Genomic DNA, 24384 nt, shown 5'->3' on the forward strand with positions numbered 1-24384 from the left:
GAGCTGTGGTATAGTGTTCATTGACCTTGGTCATTGGTTACTTGAGGTTCGATTCTCACTCGCAGCGGTTCACTTGGCAAGTGAATGAACCTTCGCCTGGGTCAACCCATGCCATGTAAGGGGAATCGGGTAGTCAGTCCAAGGTGCTGACGGCTCATTAAAAGTGTCTATAGTTGCGAAAATAAGCCTCAAAGCCTCCTGCAACTCAACCAAATAGAAATAGATATGAAAGTTTATGAAAGGATGCTGTTAATAGTATGATTTTTCCAAAAGCTACTTTTTAAATTCAAACCACTCATTTACAGGTTCATTCACAAAACTTCACAAAATCCAGAAAGTTCCAAAGATAAGTTTTTTTATAAGAACATTAAGGCTAAAATTGTTTGATCACCATAAATTTTGACATTTTTTTGGATCCAAATAATTATACAGAAATGAGGCAGTTGAGATCCTTTGAATCTTACCTATGACGTGTGTTTTTTGACAAATTTCATAACGTCAAAATTAAATTCATGGTTGATGGTAACTGGGTTATGCTGCTGATTTTCGGTTAAAAACAATGTGTACATACATTATATCATAACATATACATCTGTCTACCAAATGGCTAAGCTTTACCAATGAGAAGGAAACTTACCAAAAATTATCATCTTCCATTAGCCTGGGCAAACCTTCTATGTCTTTCCACCCTATACCACTTCTAATATTTTGTTCGTTTATCCAGTTTCGCGGGTAATCTGAAAAATTTTCCGCCATCTTTTCGCGGGAAGAATTATGGTCCAATCAAACTGCGTCATTTAAATTTAGAAAACCAATCAAGATAACTTTTTGACGCGCGTTGAGTTTATACTTTCGCTTTCATTTTCGGTATAAATACAAGCACTTTGCAACTAAACTTTGTTCTGACCGGTGGATATCGTGCCAGAACTCTCCAGCAGCTAATTGGTGCCAGGTTGTGACTTATACGACTTTGAGTGTAATCCAGAGAAGTTCATTTTGCAGCATTATCTTTTAGTTGTTGGCTCGTGCCCCCTGAGCGGTGCACTGTTTAGTGTCTTGCTTGCTAGCGCTTGAGAATTATGTCTAAGTATCATCACTTACTAGTCAGTGGAAGGATGACCCAGTTTGATTGGTGTCTTGTTGATGCGATTCGAGTTGGAAAATCCAGACTGATAACCCCAAGCAATTACCTCAGCCTCTGTGAGGTATTGCAAGAAGAAGGAGGAATACCTTTCAAAGGACTCCCTGAGGAGTTAAAAAAGAGTATAAAAAAAGACTCTTTGAAAATGAAACTGGACAACGGCGTCTTGAAAGTAAGTGAAATAATTTTTTTTATTTTATAACACAATGACTTGTAACCTGAAATTTGTCATGTATATTCATTTTACTATTCTAAAATCAGATAAAGGAAAAATCATGTCTTTACATACCTATCATTTGTAGACCTTTTGCTAGTCGAGATACCGTTTTATCTCCAGTTATAATTAGCGGTGAAAACATAACGTAATGACTGCCCACAATAGCCTGATAGTAGATCAATTTCCACATGCTCAATCTTTTGAATCCTGTAATTCTAATTAAAGATTGCCTTATTTAAAGGAAATTGATGGACAACAATTATAAAAGATTTCTTTTTATAATTGATAACGTCGTAAAAACTGAATATCTCAAAATCTGATGATCAAAAGATAGGATGAAATTTTCACCTTAAATGCATATTATTGATTGATCTGCTATCAGGATAAGCAATAAACTACAAGAGGTGCACAACACTTGTTCATTTCTTGACTTGATCCCTGGTCTATAGTATAATGTAAAGTGGTCAAAATCTTTCTTGAATATTAGAGAAGGACAACTACAAAGTAAGAAAATTTCTAAGTGTTCCTCAAGGGCCACACGAGGTTCCATTTTTCAACATAAATGTTCTTAAGGTTTTTTTCAACGCATTGTGATATTGATAAATCAAACCTAACTCTAAGGGAACTTAGAGCGCTTTTGCAACTGTTTGAGACAACACAACCATAGTACGAGATCTATTACAGCTCAAAAGATGCTCTTTACTTTGAAGTTTAAGAACCAGGCTGTGACCTTTGAATCTTCATAACATACATACATGCGGGACATGTCCAATTGTTACAAATCTAGCTGATATAAAACATTTTGAAAAAAACATGAAAAATTTTATATCAGCAAGTATCACTTTTATTATTTACAATTTTCTGCATTTATTATCTTTGATCTTTTCAAAATCATTCAGATATTGAAGCTAACATGTATGAAGCTACTAACTGATCTTGCAAAAACAATGCAAATAAATTAAATGAACCATGATAATTGTATACAATTCATCTTTACTTTTTCAACATTCTCAACGTCAAAGCCTTCTAAATTGATGGTTTGCATTGTGTAATTTAAAAAAAAAGGTGTCATTGTCATATAAAACAATGAACCGATTCACTGTTTTGTTTTGGTGATTTGCTTAATCAACTGAAATGGTTCAGAGAATCAACACTTTGATTCGTAGCAATTCTAACATCTTCTTTAATATTGTTAACTTAGCTTCAATGAGATATACATCTTTGGTTCAAATTTGACCAAAAGATTTAGTTTAAAAGTTTAGCTATTTTATGATTTATTACGTCATAATTTGATAAAAGTCACTTACTCTTGTGATTTACTATTTGTCCTGTTCAGAGGAAATTTCCCAAAATAATCTATTCATTCGTATTTCCAAAGGAAAGTTCTTTTGTATTTAGAGAAAATTCAGTTTCTGTATTCTTTAAGGAAAATGGGTTTTTATTATGATATACACGTTTTCTTTTTATAAAAAGGTTAAAGTAGCTCAAAGCCTGGATATTCCTATTTTTTTTTAGAGAATTTTGGCATCAAAACTCCTTAAGAGTCACTGACCCTTAGTGATTTACTATTTGTCCTGTTCAGAGGCAATTTCCCAAAATAATCTATTCATCCGTATTTTCAAAGGAATCTCCTGCTTAGAGGCAATTTCCCAAAATAATCTATTCATCTGTATTTTCAAAGGAATTCTTTTGTATTTAGAGAAAATTCAGTTCCTGTTTTCTTGAAGGAAAATGGGTTTTTATTATGATATACACGTCTTCTTTTTATAAAAAGCTTAACTTAGCTCAAAGCCTGGATATTCCTTATTTTTTTAGAGAATTTTGGCATCAAAATTCCTTAAGAGTCCACTGACCCTTATGATTTACTATTTGTCCTGCTTAGAGGCAATTTCCCAAAATGATGAAAATTCTTTTGTATTTAGAGAATATCCAGTTCCTGTATTTTTGAAGGAAAATGTGTTTTTATTATGATATACGTCTTCTTTTTATGAGAAGCTGAACTGAATATTCCTCATTTTTTTCAGAGAACTTCTGCATCAAAATTCCTTAAAAGTCACTGACCCTTAGTAATTTACTATCTGTCCTGTTTAGAGGCAATTTCTCAAAAAGTTACTTTTCATCTGTATTTTCAAAGGAAAATATTCTGTATTTTCAAAGGAAAATATTCTTTTCTATTTAAAGTATTTTTGAAGGAAATTGTGTTTTTATTATGATTATACACGTTTTCTTTTTATAAGAAGCTTAACGGAATATTCCTTATTTTTTTAGAGAATTTAAGCATCGAATTTCCTAGTTACCACTTATCATTATATCACTAATAATTTTAACAATAACAATTAAACACTTCATTTTGTTTAGAATATCTCTAACGGCAAAATTGTTGTCACTTCCAAAGAAGTGGGGAAGATAATAGGAGACGTCTATACTGAAACGTTTCCTTTCTCCTTTGCTGACGCCACCCACAAGAAGGTAAAACCTGTTCCAATAGCATAAAACTACTGAGACTGAGTTTGGTTAAATATTATTATGACTTTTTCTTGTTGTTATATTATCAATTATTATATTAAAACATTTTTTTGTCAATAAAAACCTAAATGTTTTGGTGAATCTTTCATTTTCGTTGTCCCTAATTTCAAAAGCAGACATAATATTCCAGTAAAGTATAATTTGATGATGAAATTATACAAAAATATCATTTAAGTTATCTGAAATTCCTCCCCTTCCTTTAATCATAGTATAAGAAAGCCGCGGCTGGAATGATAACATCTGAATTTCTGTTGTTCTATCTTTGTCGTATTTGATAACTATTTGTTGATCAAGAAATCATTAATATAGCATCTTTAATGGTAAATTTTATTGGTTTGTCGTTACTACTTACTTCTCAGTGCGTTTTAGACATTATTGATATGCCCTTGATAATACACTTGTATTATAAAATCATTGTGCAGGAAAAAGATCAACAATAAGAAATTTAAACAAGCACAAGATGGCTGGGCTGAAAGAACTCAAAAATTGATAAAGTGCCTCGAAATGCCTTCACAATATTTCAGTGAAATCTTTTCAGAAATCAATGGAATAGTACATCAAGATAATTCTGTGAAAATTTCAAGCCAGCACCTTCAAAATTTATCATTCAAACTGACTGGAAAGTTGGCATCTTGAATATAGTTCTTATAATTTTAATTTTGGCGAAAAACTATCGTTTCCAAAAAATACCCCTAAAATATGTCCAAAATCAGTTCAAGTGTTCTATTGGGTACAGATTCAAAGATATCTAGCCAATAAAACTTTTTGTGAAGATAAATAAGAAAAAAAAATCAAAAATTATCTACCAATAATAAACTGACAATCCCGATGTTCTTATAAAGCTCGAAGACAGAGATAGAACAGCAATTAACTGAAAAGACAATACATATTCCAGCCGCGGCTTTCTTATACTATGCTTTAATCATAACCTTTAAAATGAGACCAATAATTATTGCGGTAATACAGTCCTCATATTATACCTGTAGCATCTTAAACACGGTTTTTTATCTTATTTTTCAATAGATTTCAGAGAAGTATGACGGCATTTCAAGGGATGTCGTTAGAGATTTCACAAAGATGTATAAGGGACAATTTATGGATAATATTCAAGTAAGTCACTGAAAATGGAGTTTTTTATACACCTGAAGAGATTTTTTTTGTTATGATACCGTGCTTCATAGGACTACGCTTTCTTGAAACGCTGAGAAAATACGAAATCCACTAACTTTAATTCGAAATGATTTGTAAACTTTACAAATAGTAATTTATGCAAGTGATTTACACCAGAGGAATGTAAAGAGACGGAAAAACAGCTTCCTGAAAACAACGGCTCGTCATATACCAGGTCTCTTGCCCTTAAGGGAGTTTATGTCGAGTAAACAGGTTTCTTTTGTTGTTGCTATAAAAAATCTGCATAATTAGCGTTTTGTGACAAAATTCTTTTGTCTTAAGCCTGATAATGCGCAAACTTTTAGGGCTTATGATTTGGGTACACCTCTCCTATACGAAAAGGTACCTATATCTTCTTGCTCAGAATTTCCTAGCGATTCTACTGATATAACTGCATCATGACCGCACCATAATATGGAAAGCTAGAGCTCGAGAAAATTATAATTTCATCTTGATTTTACTCGATTTCTGACAGTTTTACAAGAACCAATTTAATATCATCGCGTTAAGAATTTCTTTTGTTATACATTGGTAAAAATATTGCTCCTTATTCTTAAAAATTACTTAAAGATTACTAGTAATCGGCAAAAAAGGAAAAACAAATTTTCATTTTATCCTCAAATCATGTAACCGTCCGATTTGTATGGCGAGCCGTCTTTTCTGGACTTTTATTTAATGACCTAATCAACGTTTTTACAATAGAATTTTCAATACACGTTTTTTTTTTATAAGAACAAACTATATAAGAACATAAGGCTTCGAGGCCCAAAAATTTAAGAACATTCTAAGAACATACTAAGGCTTTGGAGACTTAAAAACATGCAATTTCTTAAGAAATTACATCAAAATGCTCAAAAAATGCTGAAAATAAGAACATTTTAAGAACATTTTTAGGCTTCAAATCCAAAAAACTAAGAACATCCGAAGGCTTCGAAAATTTTTGACGTTCTTATAAAAAAAAAAACGTGTAGAAGTGATCGAGACTGTTCATCTAACGTTTCCAGATCATCTAAAAAGAACGACAAATAACTATTAAAAAGCGACAAAAAGAACGACAAATTTTTAAAGAACGACAAATTTCATATTTCGCCATCCACAACCCCGACCGAAAGTGACTGTTCCACCCCTAGAGATTCATTCCTCTTTGATTGTCACGGGAATTAACTGCTTGTGGTTGAAAAGAACGGCAAATTACGCATGCGTATTAGTGTCTATTTGGGTGAGCTGGAAACATTACATGAACTAACTCGATCGTTGAACTTTCGAGTAATCAGAAAAGCTGTTTTTCCATCTCTTTACATTCCTCTGTTTACACTAAAAATCGAAATTTCTGTTTAGATCGATATTAAGGATATGGAGCAGTACACTTCGGATGGTTATATGGTGCATTGTTTTGATTTGGCCACCAACTTCAGCCTGGCCTTGTTTAAGGCTGATACAATAATTGGCAATCAATGGGAAAATACTTTGGTCGAGAAGATTCGACCATTTGGAAGGCCGCGCAGCATCGTCTGCTCATCTGCAACGACAAATATTTTGAAGAGGATGACTTCCTCCTTTATTGTTGAAGAGGTTAATAACTCGATCCATCCAATTTACGACTTGATCGAGAAAAATAGGTGGGCAGACAAAATGTACTTGTTGGACGTACAAAGTAAGTAAATATTTTTTTAACTTTCTTGTTTTTTTTTGAAGAAATCAAACCAAATCAAAGTTCATTTATCATACCATTGAACCACTCACTATTAGCATTCTATTGTTCTTGTTGTCGCTGTAATTGTTTTGTTTAGCATTTATCCAATCTTATCTTTTATTGGAATAAACCTTTCTGAATTCATCTTATTGCTTCTAAATGTTTAGATTTATGCTAAGAACATAGGTACAAAATGATACGATTTAACTTTTATTTTTACATTTTAGCAACGTTTAACGAGACGTATGAGACGAAGGTCAACAAAGAGTCACCATACGAGTTGGTCTTTGGAAGGAAGGCTTTTAAACCAGGTATTTAAGCCAATTCACTTTAAGTGTGCAGAAAAAAACGAGAATAAAAAAACTTTGAATCAAGATAGAAATTGAAGAAGAACAAAGTGAACTTCTTATCCTTTGGTCTTGGTACTGGAGAAAGTTTTGGTAGAGAGGTAGCCTACTTTTGTCAGCTATGAAATATTTCGTCACAAAGTGATTACATCAAAAGTTACAGCCTCTAAAAGGTTGGTCGTTAGAGTCTTTTAGGGTTTGTAATTCTTGGCGCAATAAACTTATGTGAAAAATTTGTATAAAATTGAAATTAAATAAGTTATATATAAATATATTTTTGCTGATAAATTTGACCGTTGATTCCCATACAAATTCAAATTTTATTTGTTGAGAATATTACAAGGAGACTCAGAGAATTGATACAATATATTTTCATATTGTTGAACTACTTATTATCTAGGCTTTAACATAAATCTTAATCTTAATCTTTAGAAACGTTATTAGAAGGACTTCCAACTACTTCTTTCCTTTTTAGTGCCCAATGTTACAGAAGCTTCTGGACAGCCTTCCGGACCAGACTGGTTAGTCATTTATTGGTTACTCTCTCTTAGTTCAGAACTCGTTAAGAAAACAGCCTTAAAGAAAAGTTATTTTTATCTAAATATTCAAAGTTTCACATTCATGGTAGTTGATGGTACCGGATTTGAACACTCTTAGATTTACTCCAATATTGAACTACTTTTAAGGTATCTATCTACAATTCAATTTTAGACTTCAAAATATCAATAATCTTTTCAATTTCAGCGCGGAATTCCAAACAAGTACCCCAGTCACCATACCATCCGAAAATGTCTTCCAGTTTGACATCACCTCTAACCTCGGTGAGCAGATTCTTTTGTCTTATCAGGGTAATTATTGAATGAGAAATGAAACTGACTTTCTAAAGGTCAATCCTAATCAATCAATCAATCAATTTTGCTACTCAAAGAAAACAAGGAATGAACTTAACAGCAAGCTGTTGGAAAGAACAAAGATTTAATGTATACGTAGTCTAACCGTAACCTAATATTTTGCCCGAGTAATATTTCTAAAACATTTAAAGGTCTAGCATATGGTTTTGTCTCATAGGCGTTTTGTGTAGACGCATGGTGGCAATAAGTTTGATTGAAAGCTCCACAATCGCTAAGCCACCACAAAAGCGAGTCCAGCTTGTGGACACATTCTGCCATGACATCACTAATGAATCTGGTGATGTCACTTTGAAGGTAATAAATTTTTTAATCTTATGATTCCACCTCAATAGATTTAGACTCTTTCCCATTATCATGTTATCCTTCGTCTTTTGACTATAAATTATTTGTGCTTTGCTGTCATCGAATAAGAACTTTTGGAATTTTCAATTTCCGTGTCTGTGGCTCTGACTTATAAAACTTTACAAAATTCTCTTTTTTAATTTCGTGGTACTTTTGTTGGATTTTTCCGATTTCCATGTCTTTCAATTTAGATTACTTTTGCTACCTCTTTTTGTTTTCAATTTTTTGGACCTACCCCGGTGGAGGTCCTATAAATTTACCTCTGTCCGTTCGTCCTTCCGTTCGTTACCAACTTTTCTCGAGATTGGCTCATTAGTTTTTTCTGATTTTTTGTACGGTGACCATTGAACAATCATTCAGAACACAATAGATAGTTGTTATTTTTTGCTCACGAGGGCTTACTTTTGAAGAATATGTGTTTAGACATGAAATTTTGGCTGCTCGGCGTTTTAGAAAAACTGGCTAAAATCAATATTTTTTATAAGTACATTATCAATTATTTAGGTGTCATCTTTTCTCGAGATTGGCTCTTTCATTCTTTATGATTCTTTTGCACAAAGATGCATAACTATAAACCCTCAAATATGACGGAGCCCGATTTTCGAAAAAAAATGTTTTTGGGCAAATTTGGGCTAAAAAACGGCTAAAAACGATGTTTGGACTTTGTTAAAAATTAGATCATTATTTTTTTTTTAATTTTTTGCATGAAAGTAGGTAAAAGATTTTGGCAAAAAAATGCATCTTTATTTACCTATAAGAATCACTATTAAAAAGCATACATCAATGTTCTTAGCCAAATAACTCAATTTTTTCATGAGATACATAGATGTTTTTTTTGCTCACGAAGTCTTGAATATGAAAGAATATTTCAAAGAGCATGACATTTTGGTTTTTAAACGTTTTTTTTATAAGAAACAAACGACTAATTTTATTAGATCGTCACTATTTGTGTTCTGAATGATTGTTCTATGGTCACGTTCACATAGATATACAATTATATATGTGTTAAATGCATATAACCAGGTAGGTCCATAAAAGTATCACTTGTTTGATTTCGACTCATTTTCGATTTAATTTTTTCGATTGTGAAATCTTTATCGATGTGAAATATTCTCTTCTAAAGTCCATTTCAAATTAGCTGGCAGTGTTTATTCAAACCTCAATGACTTTTGATTGAAATTGAATTAAGTAGCGATTTTGTGCTCGTTTTTGAAAAATATTGGTGCAATTTGAAATGGACTTTAGAATAGAATTTTTCACATCGATAAAGATTTCACAATCAAAAATTTATTGGACAATTAAATGGACTTTAGGTTTTCCCTTCAACACTACGCTAACTTCATTTATCTTCATTAACGAGGTAAATGACATACGTCATTTGCAAGCGTTGACAGCTTTTCTAGAGTCAACCAAATAATCATTGGCATCTTGTAACTTATTTGTTACTCTATGTACTTAAAATACCGTCCAGAGTTGCTTCAAGCTCCTTTTGGATGACATGCGTTTGTTAAACTAAATAATCATTTGGCATCATCTTTAGGATGCCGTCGCCGAACCCAACGACCAAATGCAAATATTGTCCCTTTGCAATCAAGAATCGGTAAAAAAATTGAAGGCTGTCGTTGGGAAAAAGTAAATATATTCTTAATACTTTTAAGCTCTTTTCTCTATAAAATGAAACTATAAACTTGTTATTGTGGAATTTAGCCAGTTGCCAATTCCTGATTAAGCTACTAGCTAGAACAAGCAGATTCTTTTCGTATTGGAAAGGATTTTCAAATTTCTTTTTGTTTTTTGGAAAATTCCTTCCTCATTGGAAAATCGAAAATAGACATAATCTGACGAGACGCTGTACCATGACCAGCGAAAAAAGGAATATTTCTCAGGTGGTAAAGCACCTAGTAAAACACCAGGTATTCACCTAGCCAATTGCTTCTTGTCAATTATTTTTTGAAACTGACACGCCGGGCACTGAAGGTGAGACAAAACCTACCGGATCAATAATAATCTTCCCATTTAGTGTAATAACGTGGCTGTCCTTCTATTGTGAAATGTAAACTAGCTGGTCATCGGGTTTATATTATATAAATTTCACTTGAATAAGTATTTTTTACAGAAACATCATATTAAATCATTTGAATTCAAATACAGCCTATAAAGCAAAAACATTTTTGTTTGAATTAAGAATGACAAATTTCATTACTATATGATTTACTTCATTTCTTTTCAAGCGTTATCAAGAAGATTGGCGAGGGCTCCTTCGGCGAAGTGTTCTTGAAGAAGCTGGACGAAAAAGTAGTCACGGTCTTAAAGGTAATAGTACTATTCTGAAGAAAGTGATCTTGTCAACTTTTGAATATTTCAAGGTCTTTCAAACAATATATACATTGAGTTAACTTTTTAAGTTCAATGGCAGAAAACCAAACTGCCATTATATTTTCAAAACCTTTTTTTTAAAGATCGTGGCGGTTGGAGGTGATGGACAAACCAAACTTGGCGACGTTGCTTCCGAAATAGCCATCAACAGGTATAAACCTTTTTTAAAAGGTTGTTTTTTATCGAACGAGTATCGTGAAAATATTCGGATCTGATATCTTTTTGCATTCGGAAAATTTGCCCTGTTTTCCCTTTAGAGGATTCCTATATTTTAGAAATATTGAGAGACATGTCGGTGTTTTGTCCTCAGAGTTAATTATCAATACATTAATGGCAAGCTTTATTTTTTGGTTTGGTCCTTATCATCATGGCTTCTAATTTGAAAATTGTTGAACAACACGGTTGAAATTGAAAACGAAATAAATGTATAATTCTTTTTGACAAATTTTAATTGCTTTTATAATTAAAGTAGTTTATGCTGCTACGGAATATACTGTAGCTCTATATACTGGAAGGACTGGAACGATGTTTTAATTATCTCATTAGCAAACTATCGAATTGGAGGAAGTTGACTGGGGTGAGGATGAAAGAAATTGAATCGAGTCTTTCATATCCTGGATACAGACAAACATGACCGCCTTTCCATTATTGCTCCTATGCAGCCTGCAAAAAAGCTGAAAACTAAATGAAGAATATCAATATCAAGATCTGAAACCTTGAAGACATTTGAAAATTTAGAGTTTTGACCTAGACTTTAAGAGATTTTTGAAAATATTTAAATCTTGTGCTTTGCATGACTATTGATTAAAATTTTGCTTCAGATATTGACATTTTTAAATTCTATATTTAGTTTTTTCTTTTAAAACCAGAATGGTGATGTTGAAAATTGTTTGGCTGGTTTTGTGCAGCTCAGGAGGTATCTGGATTTTTCAGATTTTGATGTGCTTGTTTAGACTATTATACTTCATATCCTTATGAATTGGTGGTCATTGAACGTTGTACAATAAATCTTAACTTACTCTTAATTCACTTTCTAATACTAGCGTGTCGTTTTGTTCTGGCGAATTTCCCAGAATGTTGGTACAACTCTGGGAAGCTTGGAAAGAGGACCCGAAAAACGAATGTTACAATGAGAACCCTGGTAGGTTACAACCTTTTCATTGTCCTTTTAGTTAATTCATGATTTAGCATAAATGGTTAAACCAAAGGTTTTTCTTTACATAGTGTATTATACTGTTTGATAGAAAGCTATGTGATTCACATGACATGATTCAAATTGCAAACTTGGCTGTGACTTTCGTAAGAATAACATAATTTTGTTCAATGTGGATATAAAGTAAAAGTGATTACAAAAAGTATATTACGTTTTTCATTTTTTTTTTAAATATTAGAATTGACAGCTCTTATAGGAATAATAACCTTTTTTACTGAACCATTCTTTCAGGAATATTCGATAAAACACAGAAATACGTGGTCTTCGAGTACGAGCACGGTGGAGAGCAGCTGGAAAGTTTTAAACCATTTAAAGCCAATTGGACTGTCCAGCTGGTGTTTAATGTCTTGCAACAGGTAATGATTTTCAAATTGATTTTTTTTCAAAGAACTTAAATATTTATGAATAGTGGTCTCCCCAAGACTATTTCTAAGGGCTCAACAAATTAACATAAAGTGTGTAATAAAGCTTTTTAACGATGAGCTTTCCGATTTTCAACTGATCTTTTCATTTTTTTTGAAAAATACATTTCCACATTTTTTTTTTCCTGTTTTGATGGAGCTATCCATGCCAATTAATTTCCATGCTTTCCTGCGAATTATATAAAATCAGGCATTTATTCGGATGTTTGATTTCATTTAATTTACTTTAATTTCATTTACTTTGGCAGATCAACCTCATTCTGGCAGTCGGGGAAGAATTTCTCGAATTTGAGCACCGGGACCTCCACGCAGGAAATATCCTGATTCGGGAAATAGAACCCGAAAAAGATTTTAAGATTAAAGTTGGTGGCAAGGTTGTGGAGGTCCCGAATAAAGGCTTGCTAGTCACCATTATTGACTTTACAATGTCCCGACTCCAGAGTGGTAAGGTTCTCCGTCACTTTACAGACAATGGAATTTTTATGAGCATATATTGTAGTTTTTCTTGCTCTAGCGTACGCTTAACCTCAGAAATTTAAATGGTTAAATTGCTGGCTTTATGAAATCGAGAGAATAAGTAACCAGAGAAAGTTTTTTTAGTACTTTATCAAATTTACCTGAAATTTCTTTTTCAATTAATTGAATTACCCTTAATTTTTCAACCTGTTTCGTGAATATGGATCGACTTTTATTCAGTATTTTAGGAAGTATCTATGGCAATGTTATGTTAATGTCAATATTTTTGCTTTTTCAGAGGATTGCGTGATATTTACAGATCTCTCCACCGAAAATGATCTCTTCGCTGGAACAGGCGACGCGCCATTCGACGTGATAAGGAAGATTCGCGAAGATAATGGGTTAGTCATTCTCCATTAAACCTCACTAATTTGTGTGTATTGATTATGAGACTTTTTTAATAAGCCATTTTCAAGCCGTATCAAAGTTTTTAAAGTCTATATTTCACGATAAGTGTGCACTCTTTCTTCTTTTCTCTTTTGAAGGAATTCTTCAATCTTTATAAATTTGGTATCATTGGAGATATAAGTGAGTGGAACAATTTGAAATAAAAAAATCTTTTTTAAAAATTCTAAAAATGAAGATGAAAATGAAGAAAAAAATTTAATTTTTACTGAAATGAATTTTTGATCATCGAGCGTTTTCACTGTGAAAAAAATTCTCAAAAATAATCATTCAGTCAAAAGATATCAAACAAAGTTATAAGCTGGTTGACGTCTAAAAACGCTGTTTTCTGCTGTTTTCGGGGTCAATCACTTATTAACTTTGTATCATAACTTTACATTGAATTAATATTTTACTAATGACCAACAAAAATCAAAGAATCTCTCCAGTGAAAATGAAAGTTATAGCACTTTTCTACAAGATCCAAATGTTTTTCTTCTTTTTTTCATCTTCGTTTTTAGGATTATTTTAAAGACTTTTTATTTCAAATTGTTCCACTCACAAATATCTCTCCAACGATACCTAATTTATAAAGATTGAATAATTTCTTCAATCCTTTATAGGTAAAAGAAAAAAGAGTGCACACTTATCGTGAACAGACTTTAAACGCGACATTAAAGATAAAAAAATATTAACAGCGGATTTTGTCGAATACAAGCGGCAACGAAGTCCCCTTTTTCAAAGGATAAATAAAACATAGTGCATTCGTTTATATGTTTATCTCGATATAAACTTTCGTAATGATACTCTACTGTGTGTTCTGAAACTTCTTAACACATATTCATGAATACGTTCTTTTATTTCTTTTTTACAGAAATGAGTGGAAATCCTTCGACCCGAAATCGAATGTGCGCTGGGTCAAGTACATCACAGATATTCTGTATGAGAGATCGCGGCAAAGAAAAAAAGTAAAGAGATTGTCTGATGGCTTCCAGGATAAGGGGAGGTGGGTTCGTGGGCTTTTGGAATATAAGTCGTGTTATGAAATTGTCACGGAGAATAGCTTTTTGATGCATGTGAAGTGAGGCAAACCGATAACTGAAAGAACTTTAAATTTATTTTTTTGTCATGGTTTGTTGAAATCCCTTTTCAGGACAAAGTGTGCAAACTGATTAATTCTTAGAATTCTATAAGCTGAGAATCATTTCTTATGGGGCTGCTTAGAGATTGAATCAATTTGTAGAGCTTCACATCTAGAAAAGCTATTTCTCCACTGAAGAGTTTTTTTCGTTTAAAAATTACAATTCTTCAAATGTTTTTTTGATATCGGGTGTGCTATATTACTAAGTGACGATTTCATAGCACGGCTTATATTTATCATGTTAATTTTATATATTTTTTCCATCAGAGGATTTCTTTATTGTTTCTTTCTTTGCCTAATAGTATCACACAATAAAATCACATAGGCGATCTATGCTACTTTTGCACAACAAAAGCGAATATTCTTTCGGGGCTGGTGGGATACTGGCGTATTTATTTAAAAACGATTAAATTACTACGACGCATTATTAATTTAGGGTAGAAATTTTCAAAAGATTTCCACTTATGGACCCGATCAAATTTAGAATTTTCATGGATCCTTATTAAACGTCTGTCAAAGATAATTAGGATTTAATTACAAAAATGACCTCACGAGCAAAATTTATCTACTTCTCTTATAAGTGATACTTTCTTGTTGGGAAACACACTTTTCCAACTCTATTTTAGTTTACTGTATCCATAAAATACACGTTTTAAAAGAACTTTCAAAATTTTTGAAGTCACCTGTAAAGCCTTAAAATGTTCTTGAATTTTGGCCTCCGAATACTTATTTTCTTATACAGTTATTTAAGTTTTTAAAAAAAGGCTTCCCTATAAGCCCTTAACAAAAGCTGAACTAATATTTATTGCAAGTGTTTCTCTTTGCTTACAAATCTCTTCTAAAAAAGTTCCTTTTTTTTTCTTCTAGAATTATAAAAAGATTCGAGTCCATTAACATTTATCTTCAAGCTTATCTAAAATTGTTTAATCTTATAAAATTTTCTCCGTTAATTTTTCATCAGTCTAAAATTGGCAGAAATGCAAATAACTAAAAGCGACAAAACGAATAGAATAAGGGTGTCTATTAGCTAAAATGTGAGATATTGTTTCCAGTAGCATCTTCTAGTATGTACCGATGTCAAAGCAGTTCTCGTCAAATAACGAATCAGATAAAGAATCAATTGTCATTCATTCAAATACAAATACCTATTTTTTGTTTTCCCAAGCAAGCCAGTTTCTCGAAATAGTTCTCGTAATTGTGAAAGACATTTTCTTGAACAAGGATTTGCATTTCTTAGGAAAATAGAGGAAGCTCTTGTATTTCCCAATAAAAATGTCTTAAGTAATTTCTTGTTCTTGGCAAAGAAAATTTCTTGTGCTTTGTTGAGCTTTGTATTTCTTAAGGAAAATATCTAAAAATATTTTTTGTATTTCTTAAGGGAAATTTCTGAACCAGATAAATATTTTTGAATCAAGGGAAATCTTTGGTATCCTATATGCTTCTCAAGAAAAACTCCAAAATAATGTTTTATTCCCAAGGAAAATTTGTCAATAAACTTCTTGTACTTTTCATAAGAAAAATTTCCTCGACAATTAGTGTTTTTACAAAGGGAAATATTTTAACACATTTGTTTACGAAAAGGTAACTTTTTGTAAACAACTAGGACAATTCTGAAGCAATTCGTATATTTCTTAATAATCTTTTGAAACGATTTTCCCATGAAAAACAAGACAAAGTTTTTTTAAAAGAACATTTTAATCAAAATTGTTTTATTTTTCGCAAGAAAATTTCATCATCAATGTCTTTCTTTCATTTCACAAGAAAAATTTCTTAATTTGCAATTTCTTGTATTTCTCAAGGAAAATTACCGTTTTTAAAATCAGAATTTCCAAAACGAAATTTAAATCTATATAAAGGAATCTTCTTGGTTTTTTTGGGAATTCCTGAAATGTTTTTTCTTAAGGTAAATGAATATATAGTACATATAGAAGAGAATGACTTCTTGTTCAAGAGAAATGTTATCAAAATCTTTTTGTGGAAAATTGCGAATAACGACGACTTCTTTGCGATCCCTCATCGAGTTTATCTGCTGTGTTTTTGACCCAGGCCCTGATAAATTTGTTAATTCGAATAATATTTATTTTTTAAATTCCACCAGCACACTTTTTTACGTACTTTAATATTTTTGACACTTATAGGATTTTAACCCTTTTAACCAAAATGTATATTTATAGAGGGGGGGGGTCGAATCCACCACCATCGATTATTTTGATCTAGAAAAGCTATGACCAGCGAGCTGTAAGCATTGTTTACAGCTCGCTGCTATGACAGTTAAAATTGATAAAGATGTTCTTCATCATGAGAAAAATTTCAGGTTCAAAAATATGATGGTGACATCCAAAAATCGATGATGTCATCATAAGATTTCCACTTGTCAGAAAAAAGCCTATATGTATGATTTACAATGACTTTCATAGTCGAACCAATAAAAATATTTATATTCTGTTTATTCTGTTTGAACATTTTCAAAGATAAAAAGTGTTTCTTAATTTAACATAACTGGCGGGTTTGGATCTTCCAAGAAGATTTTTTGTTAAAACTCATGACAAAGACGAGTAAAAGTCTCAAAATTTGATGACGTCATAAATGATCACGTCATCATTTTCATTTTTTTTTTAACATTTTTAACGTAAAATTATCAATACCTATCATGTGTCAAATTTCAGTATGATCGAAAAAATACTTATAAGTTATCAGCATTTTAAAATCTTGAGTTTTAAGCGATTTTAGCTGGGTTTAATGTCATGATTTACATTACATTCATAAAACTTGATCTAGGCAAGCTTTGACCAAAAAATATTTGCACAAATAGATAATTTTGTAGATACTCTACTAAATGAGATTTTATTAAACGTCAAATCGTTTCCAATTTTTTCTACAAGATGTTCACAAAAGAACATAAGCGTGGTAGATTTATCCCCCTGGGACTTGTAGGGTTAAACATTACAAACATTATTTAGTGGGCGGGAGACAAGAAATGGAGACGAGAATGAGTCCGTTGACCCTGAGATTATATATTTCATGTCAATGTAGGCTTATTGCTATATACAAGTGTGGCGGATATATTGGGGTCACTCCTATAGGAAAGTAAGGTACACGGTCGGCATATGACAGAGGCCCCGTAAGTACCAAGGCTAACAGGCGACTAAACATGTGGGTACTCGGTCGGCATGCAGGATACAGAGGCCCCGTAAGTACAAAGGCTATCAGATACGGTACTCGGTCGGCATGTGTAATACAGAGGCCCCGTAAGTACAAAGGCTAACATAGGCCCTAGGAAGAGAATCTAGGCGTCACAATCATGTGACCAACCGCGACATAGGAGGGACCCGAGAAAATTGTGAAAGGGTGGGAAGGTGGGGAAGAAAACTCACGACCGAAGAGCAGGGTCGAAGAAGAAGAAACCACGCGAGGTCTGGGTCGAATAAACACCGGAACGAGAGGACTAGGGAGAGTCGCGGGCGGTCTCTTGTCTACCGCCACTAACCATAATTTCACGCCTTGGCCCGAAACTGCGATTAGTGGGCGGGAGACAAGAAATGGAGACGAGAATGAGTCCGTTGACCCTGAGATTATATATTTCATGTCAATGTAGGCTTATTGCTATATACAAGTGTGGCGGATATATTGGGGTCACTCCTATAGGATGGACAAATCTGATGGACAAATAAAAAGAAACACCATAACTCCAAATTTGAGTCAAAGAATTAGTGAATAAGAATCAAAACCTAAAATAAAGGGTGTGGTGGTAAGCCTACACTAAAGAGAGGTCCACCACACCCAAGAAGAACAAAAATCACATTCACAATGACGATGGAGTGTTGATCGTGTTGGAGTGGTTTGCCATCGGAGATCAATTGTCAGCATTGGACCGATCCTTTCCACAACTGATGATGGTGGACCTTGAAGCTCCGGATGTGGACGTGTCGCGAACGGCCACATTGACACACACACGAAAAGCGTTAAAAAGGAACATTGTGCAAATTCTATCTCAAAACGCTCTTGGTCTCAAATCGGATGATCGTATCAACGAGATTACTCTAATGCTACATAAAAGGAACATTTTTATTTGTTGTATACAAGAAAACTTGGAGAACAGGGGCCAGAGAATCTTGACGGTAATTATGGATATAAACTTTTGTTATCTGGCAAAGAAATTCAAACAAAACAATAGAGGTTCGCTAGGAGTCGGTATTATCCTCAGCCCAAATGCTCATAATGCCTGGAAAGCGGCAGGATGTGAGATTCATCGCTTTAGTGCTCGAATAATAGCAGTGCGTTTAACGATGGTCGACATTGATAATAGAGACATAGGACTGTTCGTAGTCTCTGCTTATGCACCAGTCGGAGTTGCTCCTGAAACCGAATGGGATAATTTCTTTAACGATCTAGATGCATGTATCTCAAAAAAGCTTCCAAATGATATTATTATAATTGGAAGTGACACAAATTCGAGCATTGGTTGTCTCAACAAAACTATTGACTATTATAATAACTCTTGTGTGGGACAATTTGGGTTATCGTATGCTAACGATGCCGGACATCGTTTCGCCTCCCACTTATCATTAAACGAACTACTTGCAGTGACGACTTGTTTTCGAAAGAATAATTACGCAACATGGATCCACCCTAGATCTAAATTAAAACACCAAATCGATCATTTTATCGTAAAAAAGGAACATTTCAGATATGTGATGGACGCTGGAGTCTCTCAAAACGCGATCGACTCAGACCATTCAGCCATAGTATGTAAACTTCGAATGATTTCACGCCTCAAAAAGAAAACTTCTCTACGAGATCGCCTGATACGTCTTGATTATAGTGGACTGAAAAGTGATGTAACCAGTCAACATTTCTGTGCTTCCGTTATGGAGAATTACAATATTCAACCCCCTTCAAACAGTCCATATACACGTTTATCTGACTCTGTCAAAGCGACATCTAGTACGCTTCCACAAAAGAAAAAGCCTTCACCAGGTTGGTTCACTGCAGCAGAGGATAGTTTAATTCCATTAATTGAAAGAAGAAACATTGCAATGTTGAAACATTTGTCAAGACCGCTTCGCTCTACCGCCGAGAAGCTGAAACAGGCTAGGAAAGCCCTAAAGCGTACAGTAGGGAAAGCTAAAGGACTAAAGTGTTTTGGGAAAATATCAAACAACTCAGTGCTGGTCTATGTAAAACAAAAGCTAGTGCTGTACCATCAATGAAAAAACCGGATGGTTCCATTTGTAAAACTCCGGAAGAAAACGCGCTCGTTTTTCAAGATCATTTCAAAGCTTTGTATGGTCGTCAACCTATCTATGATGACTCAGTTCTCTCCTTACTTCAACCCAAAGAAGCCGTTACCGGTCTTGATAACTTCCCCACTGATGAGGAGATAGTAAAGGCTACTTGTAAGCTAAAGGAGAAAGCTCCAGGTGATTCCGGAATTCCGCCACAAGTGTGGAAATCGATCATTCAAAATGAATCTACTTACGAAATTTTCAAATCCGTGATTTTAGACTTTTGGGAGAATGAAAAACCACCCCTAGAATGGGAGAAAGGATTGCTAAAGGTTCTTCCAAAGAAAGGAGACCTTAGTATGCCCGGGAACTATCGTGGCATTATGCTACTTGAAACGTGTTATAAAATTGTAGCTATAATATTGCATGACAGGCTCCGCCCTGTTGCCGAATCCCTAGACAACGAAGCGCAATGTGGTTTTTTCGATCAGGGAGGGATGTGCGGATGGAGTTTTTACCGTCAAAATGGCTATAAAGAAGAGAAAAGAGCACGGCCTTGAATCTTGGGTCCTATTTTTGGATCTAGTTAAGGCATTCGATCGTGTCCCTCGTGAACTGTTGTGGCAGGTCTTAGAAATTTTTGGCATACCTGCTAAATTGGTTCGCCTTTTTTAAAATCGCTACATGCTCGTGTCGAGGTGAAATTTGTTATTAATGATGTCACAAAAGTCAATTGAAAGTATTATTGGAGTCAAACAGGGGGATATTTTTGGGTCCTCTGTTGTTCATATTTTATCTTGCAGCCGTAATGATATCATGGGCGTAATGCGTATGGATATAGACCGGTCTGTATTTTCCATACATTTTTTTTTTTTTTTTTTTTTTTTTTTTTTTTTTTGACGAGTTCGATGATGTATTAACTGGTCGTAGATACAACACAAAAGAGAAATATCGAGGAATTCTCTTTACCAGATTCGGAATATGCTGATGACACAGCTGTTTTATTCACATCGCGTGAATCGACTGAAACGTACGTACCCCTCCTCTTCAATCATTTTAATAGATACGGTCTCGAAATACATGCTGGCACCGACGAAAAAACCCTCCAAATCAGAAATCCTTTTCGTTGCAGCACCAAAACGCATCTATGCAAATTCTTCTACATACGATGGCTGCAATCTGTCAAATATTGTTCTACCAGGTGGCGCACATTTACCAATAGTGGATCGCTTTTGTTATCTGGGCTCTTTTCTGACGAGAGATTGTAATGATAATGTTGATGTTGATGCCCGAATCAATTCGGCAAGTCGGGCATTTGGTAAATTGAGAAATTGTTTTATTTTCGTCAACCAGTATTTCATACAAAGCTAAGAAAAATTTGTATACGAATGCATTATCTTGGCTATTCTCTTACACGGTGCTGAACACTGGTGTTTAACCGAAAATCTTTTCCGAAAATTACGTTTATTCCATGCTAGATGTGTACGTGCAATGTGTCGTGTGAACCGGCTCCACACCCGTGTGTATAGAATCAGAACGTCTGATCTGTTAAATCGTTTATCTCTGAAATCCGTTGATTCTTACGTGAATCGCCGTCAACTTCGTTGGCTGGGTCATGTCGCTCGTATGGATCAACAGCGACTACCCAGAAAAATGCTAACTTCGTGGGTGCCATCGAAACGCCCTCGTGGAGCACCAAACTTCACATATGGAAGAGGAATTTATAAGTGCTTGAAAAAGGTTGGTTTGTCAAAAAATGACTGGTATCAAAAAGCTTTGAATCGTCTGGATTGGCGTAAAATTATTAATTCCAAGTAGCATATTTTTTGATAGTTTTATCTAGTTACTTATTTGCATAATTTTTCCTTTTTTCGCTTTTTATTTTATCTACCTAGCGCTGTGATCTCTATCTTAGGATAGGGCCTATTCCCTGTGCTAAGGGAAGGTTTATCTCTTATCTCTCTCTCTCTCTCCTATAGGAAAGTAAGGTACACGGTCGGCATATGACAGAGGCCCCGTAAGTACCAAGGCTAACAGGCGACTAAACATGTGGGTACTCGGTCGTCATGCAGGATACAGAGGCCCCGTAAGTACAAAGGCTATCAGATACGGTACTCGGTCGGCATGTGTAATACAGAGGCCCCGTAAGTACAAAGGCTAACATAGGCCCTAGGAAGAGAATCTAGGCGTCACAATCATGTGACCAACCGCCAAATAAAGGAACGGCCAAAGAGCGACCCCAATGCCACACCTACAGGGAGGGAAGAACATTACTAGACGAACTAGTGTGTGGGATGCCGAAAGAAAACAAAGAAAACAAACTTGTTAACGTGGAGTAATTAATAAGTTGAGTAAATACTAATATTACGGATGTATATAGAAAATACTTGATTATAAAGAGCGATTCTGATATGATAACTATATGCTAAAATAAGAACGTAAGTATACCATTGAAATATACTATATGAAAAAAAAAAACAGGCTACCGCAGAATGTGAGTACCTAGATATAGTCGTATGGCTAATGATGCACGAGGAATAGGCCCGAATGAAAAAGGACGACGAGTAGTAGTGACTAGTAAGTGCTAGAAGTGCCGACGCAGTAGAGCACAGTAGAGATGTAAATAGGGCATAATTGTACGCTTGAATCCGACGAGGTGCAAATAATATAATAAATACTAGAAAGGCTATTGTTGCTGAGGTGCATCTGGATTCCACAGTCCATGCCCAAGGGTTTTAGTTCAACACAATAATTGTCCTGTTTGCCTGATGGTTTTATCTGGGATACGAATGTAAGTCTCAAAACAAGTGCTGTTCCATCTACCAAGTTGCTTAATTAGCCAGCTTGGTAGTCCTGCTGCTGCTGCTGTTGTGGCGGCTCCTATTCTGAAGGAGTGGGTTGAGATCGGATTGTGTTTTGGTATTATGAAGAATAGTGTGAAGGAACTGGTTGAATCTGCGCCTAGTTAGAAACGAACCGTTTGAAAATGCGAAGAGAGGTCCGGATTTTTTCGGATGCATCCGGCAGAGGTCCTTTAGGTTACGAACAGGACATATTGGGTGACTGGTGGGACACAGGCGGCGTATGACGCAGCCTTGGCGGAAGGGGTCTGTTTTTTTGATGCTTTTATGTTGACCAGGGCCATGGATGTCATTACGGTGATGTCATTGTATAATAATGTAGTGGTTGGTTCAAACTTATGCGAGGATGGTGAGTGAGAGGTATTCTGATGAGCGTAGGAAGCCAAAGAATGCTGTTGTACAGGCGGTCCATAGCATTTGTCGGTCAAAGGTGCAATATTCTGAATTTAGCAGGTATTTGTAAATCTGAGTAAGTAGTTCAACTGTGATGGGTTGCCGTTTGGGTTTTTTTGTATTGCGGGCCCTGGGTGCGTTTTTTATGCTGCGTATGAGGAGGTATAGTCGTGGAAGCGGTGGCAGTTGTGTGTGTGATAACAATATCGAATATCGTGGAACTTTAGTGCTGATAAGTGCATTTTGATGTTGTTGTATGACGAATATTCAGAGAGAAAAAGTGGTGTAAAGCATTATTAGTACTTCCTCGGTTAATGGGAATGTTTGTAGGTGGAAATGTTGGCAGAAGTTGGAGTAGTTGGGTAGTGCATCGTTTGTATTGTTCGTTGGTGCTTGGGGCCAGGGTGTTAGCCAGCCAGAGATGATGCATTTTTGTGGTTAGTCTCTCGATGGTTAGAATTCCCAAGCGTTGGATGGTAGCGGTGTTGGATGTGCGTCTGCTGATGGTGCTAGCTGCCGGAATCTTACGTCCTGGAAACGAGAAATAGCATCAGCTATAGGGTTATCAAGGCCATATACATGTTTAAAAAGAGATGAAACATTGAAGTCTAGCCCGCAGTTAGTAGTATAATGTTCGAATGAGGGTCATGAGTAGGGGTGATGATTTCGTAGAGCCAGCCTGCCAGATCTGAGTGATTGGGAGATTGTCTGTTAAGAACACAATACGTTTCCCGGCCCAGTTATGCCCCCAGGTCTTAGTTGCGATGACAATTGTAAAGAGTTCTTTAAAATCAATGTCATATTGTACGTTGGTAAACTGCGTGGGCCAAGCTGCTTGGATCCAGGAGTTTTCAAAGATCGCCCCGAGACCAATGTTTGAAGCATCCGTGTTGAGTCTGATGTCACTGGAGAGTATGGTGAATGGGTCAGGAATAATGGACGATTTGTTCCAGGACGGGAGGAAGTCAATCCACCATTTGATGTCTGCACGTGCCTCGCTGTTTAAAGTAATATGATGATGCAATTTTGTGACTGATGTTGACGTGTCTATGAGTCGGCGTAGAAAAATGCGAAAAAATGCGACCAGGTCTAACAACCTTGCAAACAAATGAGAGTTTCCCAATTAGAGATAACAGTTCTTTTTTAGTACATTTTCGACGTGATGTCCAGAATGGTAGTGAATCTATCAGTTCAATATACTTATCCTCAGGTATGCGAATAATTTGCTCTGCTGAATCTATTTCAATCCCCAAGTAGGTTATCTGACAAGAAGGGCCTTCAGTCTTATCATCCGCAGTTGGGATTCCGAGGTGATGAAAAGCTGATAGCGCAGTTCCAATCTCATTGTTGGCTATTGATATTTTGGGTTGATGAACAAATAGGAAATCGTCAGAGTAATGTGTCGATTCAGTAAGATCGTATTTATTCTGAAGGATCCAATGTACTGTGTCTGCAAATGATGTAAATATTGCTGGTGATGAACGTAATCCAAAAGGTAAGCGAGTG

At 34.8% G+C, this 24384-nt stretch overlaps 3 protein-coding genes across 3 annotated transcripts; all 3 read left to right on the forward strand.

Annotated features, from left to right (window-relative positions):
* Positions 1–1286: 1286 nt before the first annotated feature.
* LOC136815977 (uncharacterized) lies at positions 1287–11551 on the forward strand. The gene is made up of 12 exons (XM_067072399.1): positions 1287–1313; positions 3717–3827; positions 4908–4994; positions 6393–6708; positions 6975–7058; positions 7570–7615; positions 7839–7915; positions 8163–8299; positions 9888–9979; positions 10579–10660; positions 10807–10874; positions 11545–11551. The coding sequence occupies exons 1-12, from the start codon at positions 1287–1289 to the stop codon at positions 11549–11551; spliced, it is 1134 nt and encodes a 377-aa protein (XP_066928500.1).
* On the forward strand, positions 11540–14347 carry LOC136815940 (serine/threonine-protein kinase haspin-like). The gene is made up of 6 exons (XM_067072368.1): positions 11540–11639; positions 11767–11864; positions 12168–12292; positions 12607–12802; positions 13113–13215; positions 14133–14347. Exons 2-6 carry the CDS (start codon positions 11798–11800, stop codon positions 14341–14343), a joined length of 702 nt encoding a protein of 233 aa, XP_066928469.1. The 5' UTR covers positions 11540–11639; positions 11767–11797; the 3' UTR covers positions 14344–14347.
* A 3945-nt stretch (positions 14348–18292) lies between these two features.
* LOC136815978 (craniofacial development protein 2-like) lies at positions 18293–19609 on the forward strand. Its single transcript, XM_067072400.1, has one exon. It carries the CDS (start codon positions 18293–18295, stop codon positions 19607–19609), a length of 1317 nt encoding a protein of 438 aa, XP_066928501.1.
* The last annotated feature ends 4775 nt before the right edge of the window (positions 19610–24384 follow it).

Source organism: Clytia hemisphaerica, unplaced genomic scaffold (genome assembly GCF_902728285.1).
Source record: "Clytia hemisphaerica strain Z4C2 unplaced genomic scaffold, Clytia hemisphaerica genome assembly, whole genome shotgun sequence".
NCBI lineage: Eukaryota > Metazoa > Cnidaria > Hydrozoa > Leptothecata > Clytiidae > Clytia > Clytia hemisphaerica.

Coding starts and splice junctions, on each gene's coding strand:
- LOC136815978 (XM_067072400.1), top strand. CDS start 18,293: ATGGTGGACCTTGAAGCTCCGGATGTGGACGTGTCGCGAACGGCCACA.
- LOC136815940 (XM_067072368.1), top strand. CDS start 11,798: ATGTTGGTACAACTCTGGGAAGCTTGGAAAGAGGACCCGAAAAACGAA. Junction 11,865..12,167: donor ATGTTACAATGAGAACCCTG/GTAGGTTACAAC, acceptor CCATTCTTTCAG/GAATATTCGATAAAACACAG. Junction 12,803..13,112: donor AATGTCCCGACTCCAGAGTG/GTAAGGTTCTCC, acceptor TTGCTTTTTCAG/AGGATTGCGTGATATTTACA.
- LOC136815977 (XM_067072399.1), top strand. CDS start 1,287: ATGAAACTGGACAACGGCGTCTTGAAA. Junction 8,300..9,887: donor CTGGTGATGTCACTTTGAAG/GTAATAAATTTT, acceptor CATCATCTTTAG/GATGCCGTCGCCGAACCCAA. Junction 9,980..10,578: donor AAGGCTGTCGTTGGGAAAAA/GTAAATATATTC, acceptor TTTCTTTTCAAG/CGTTATCAAGAAGATTGGCG.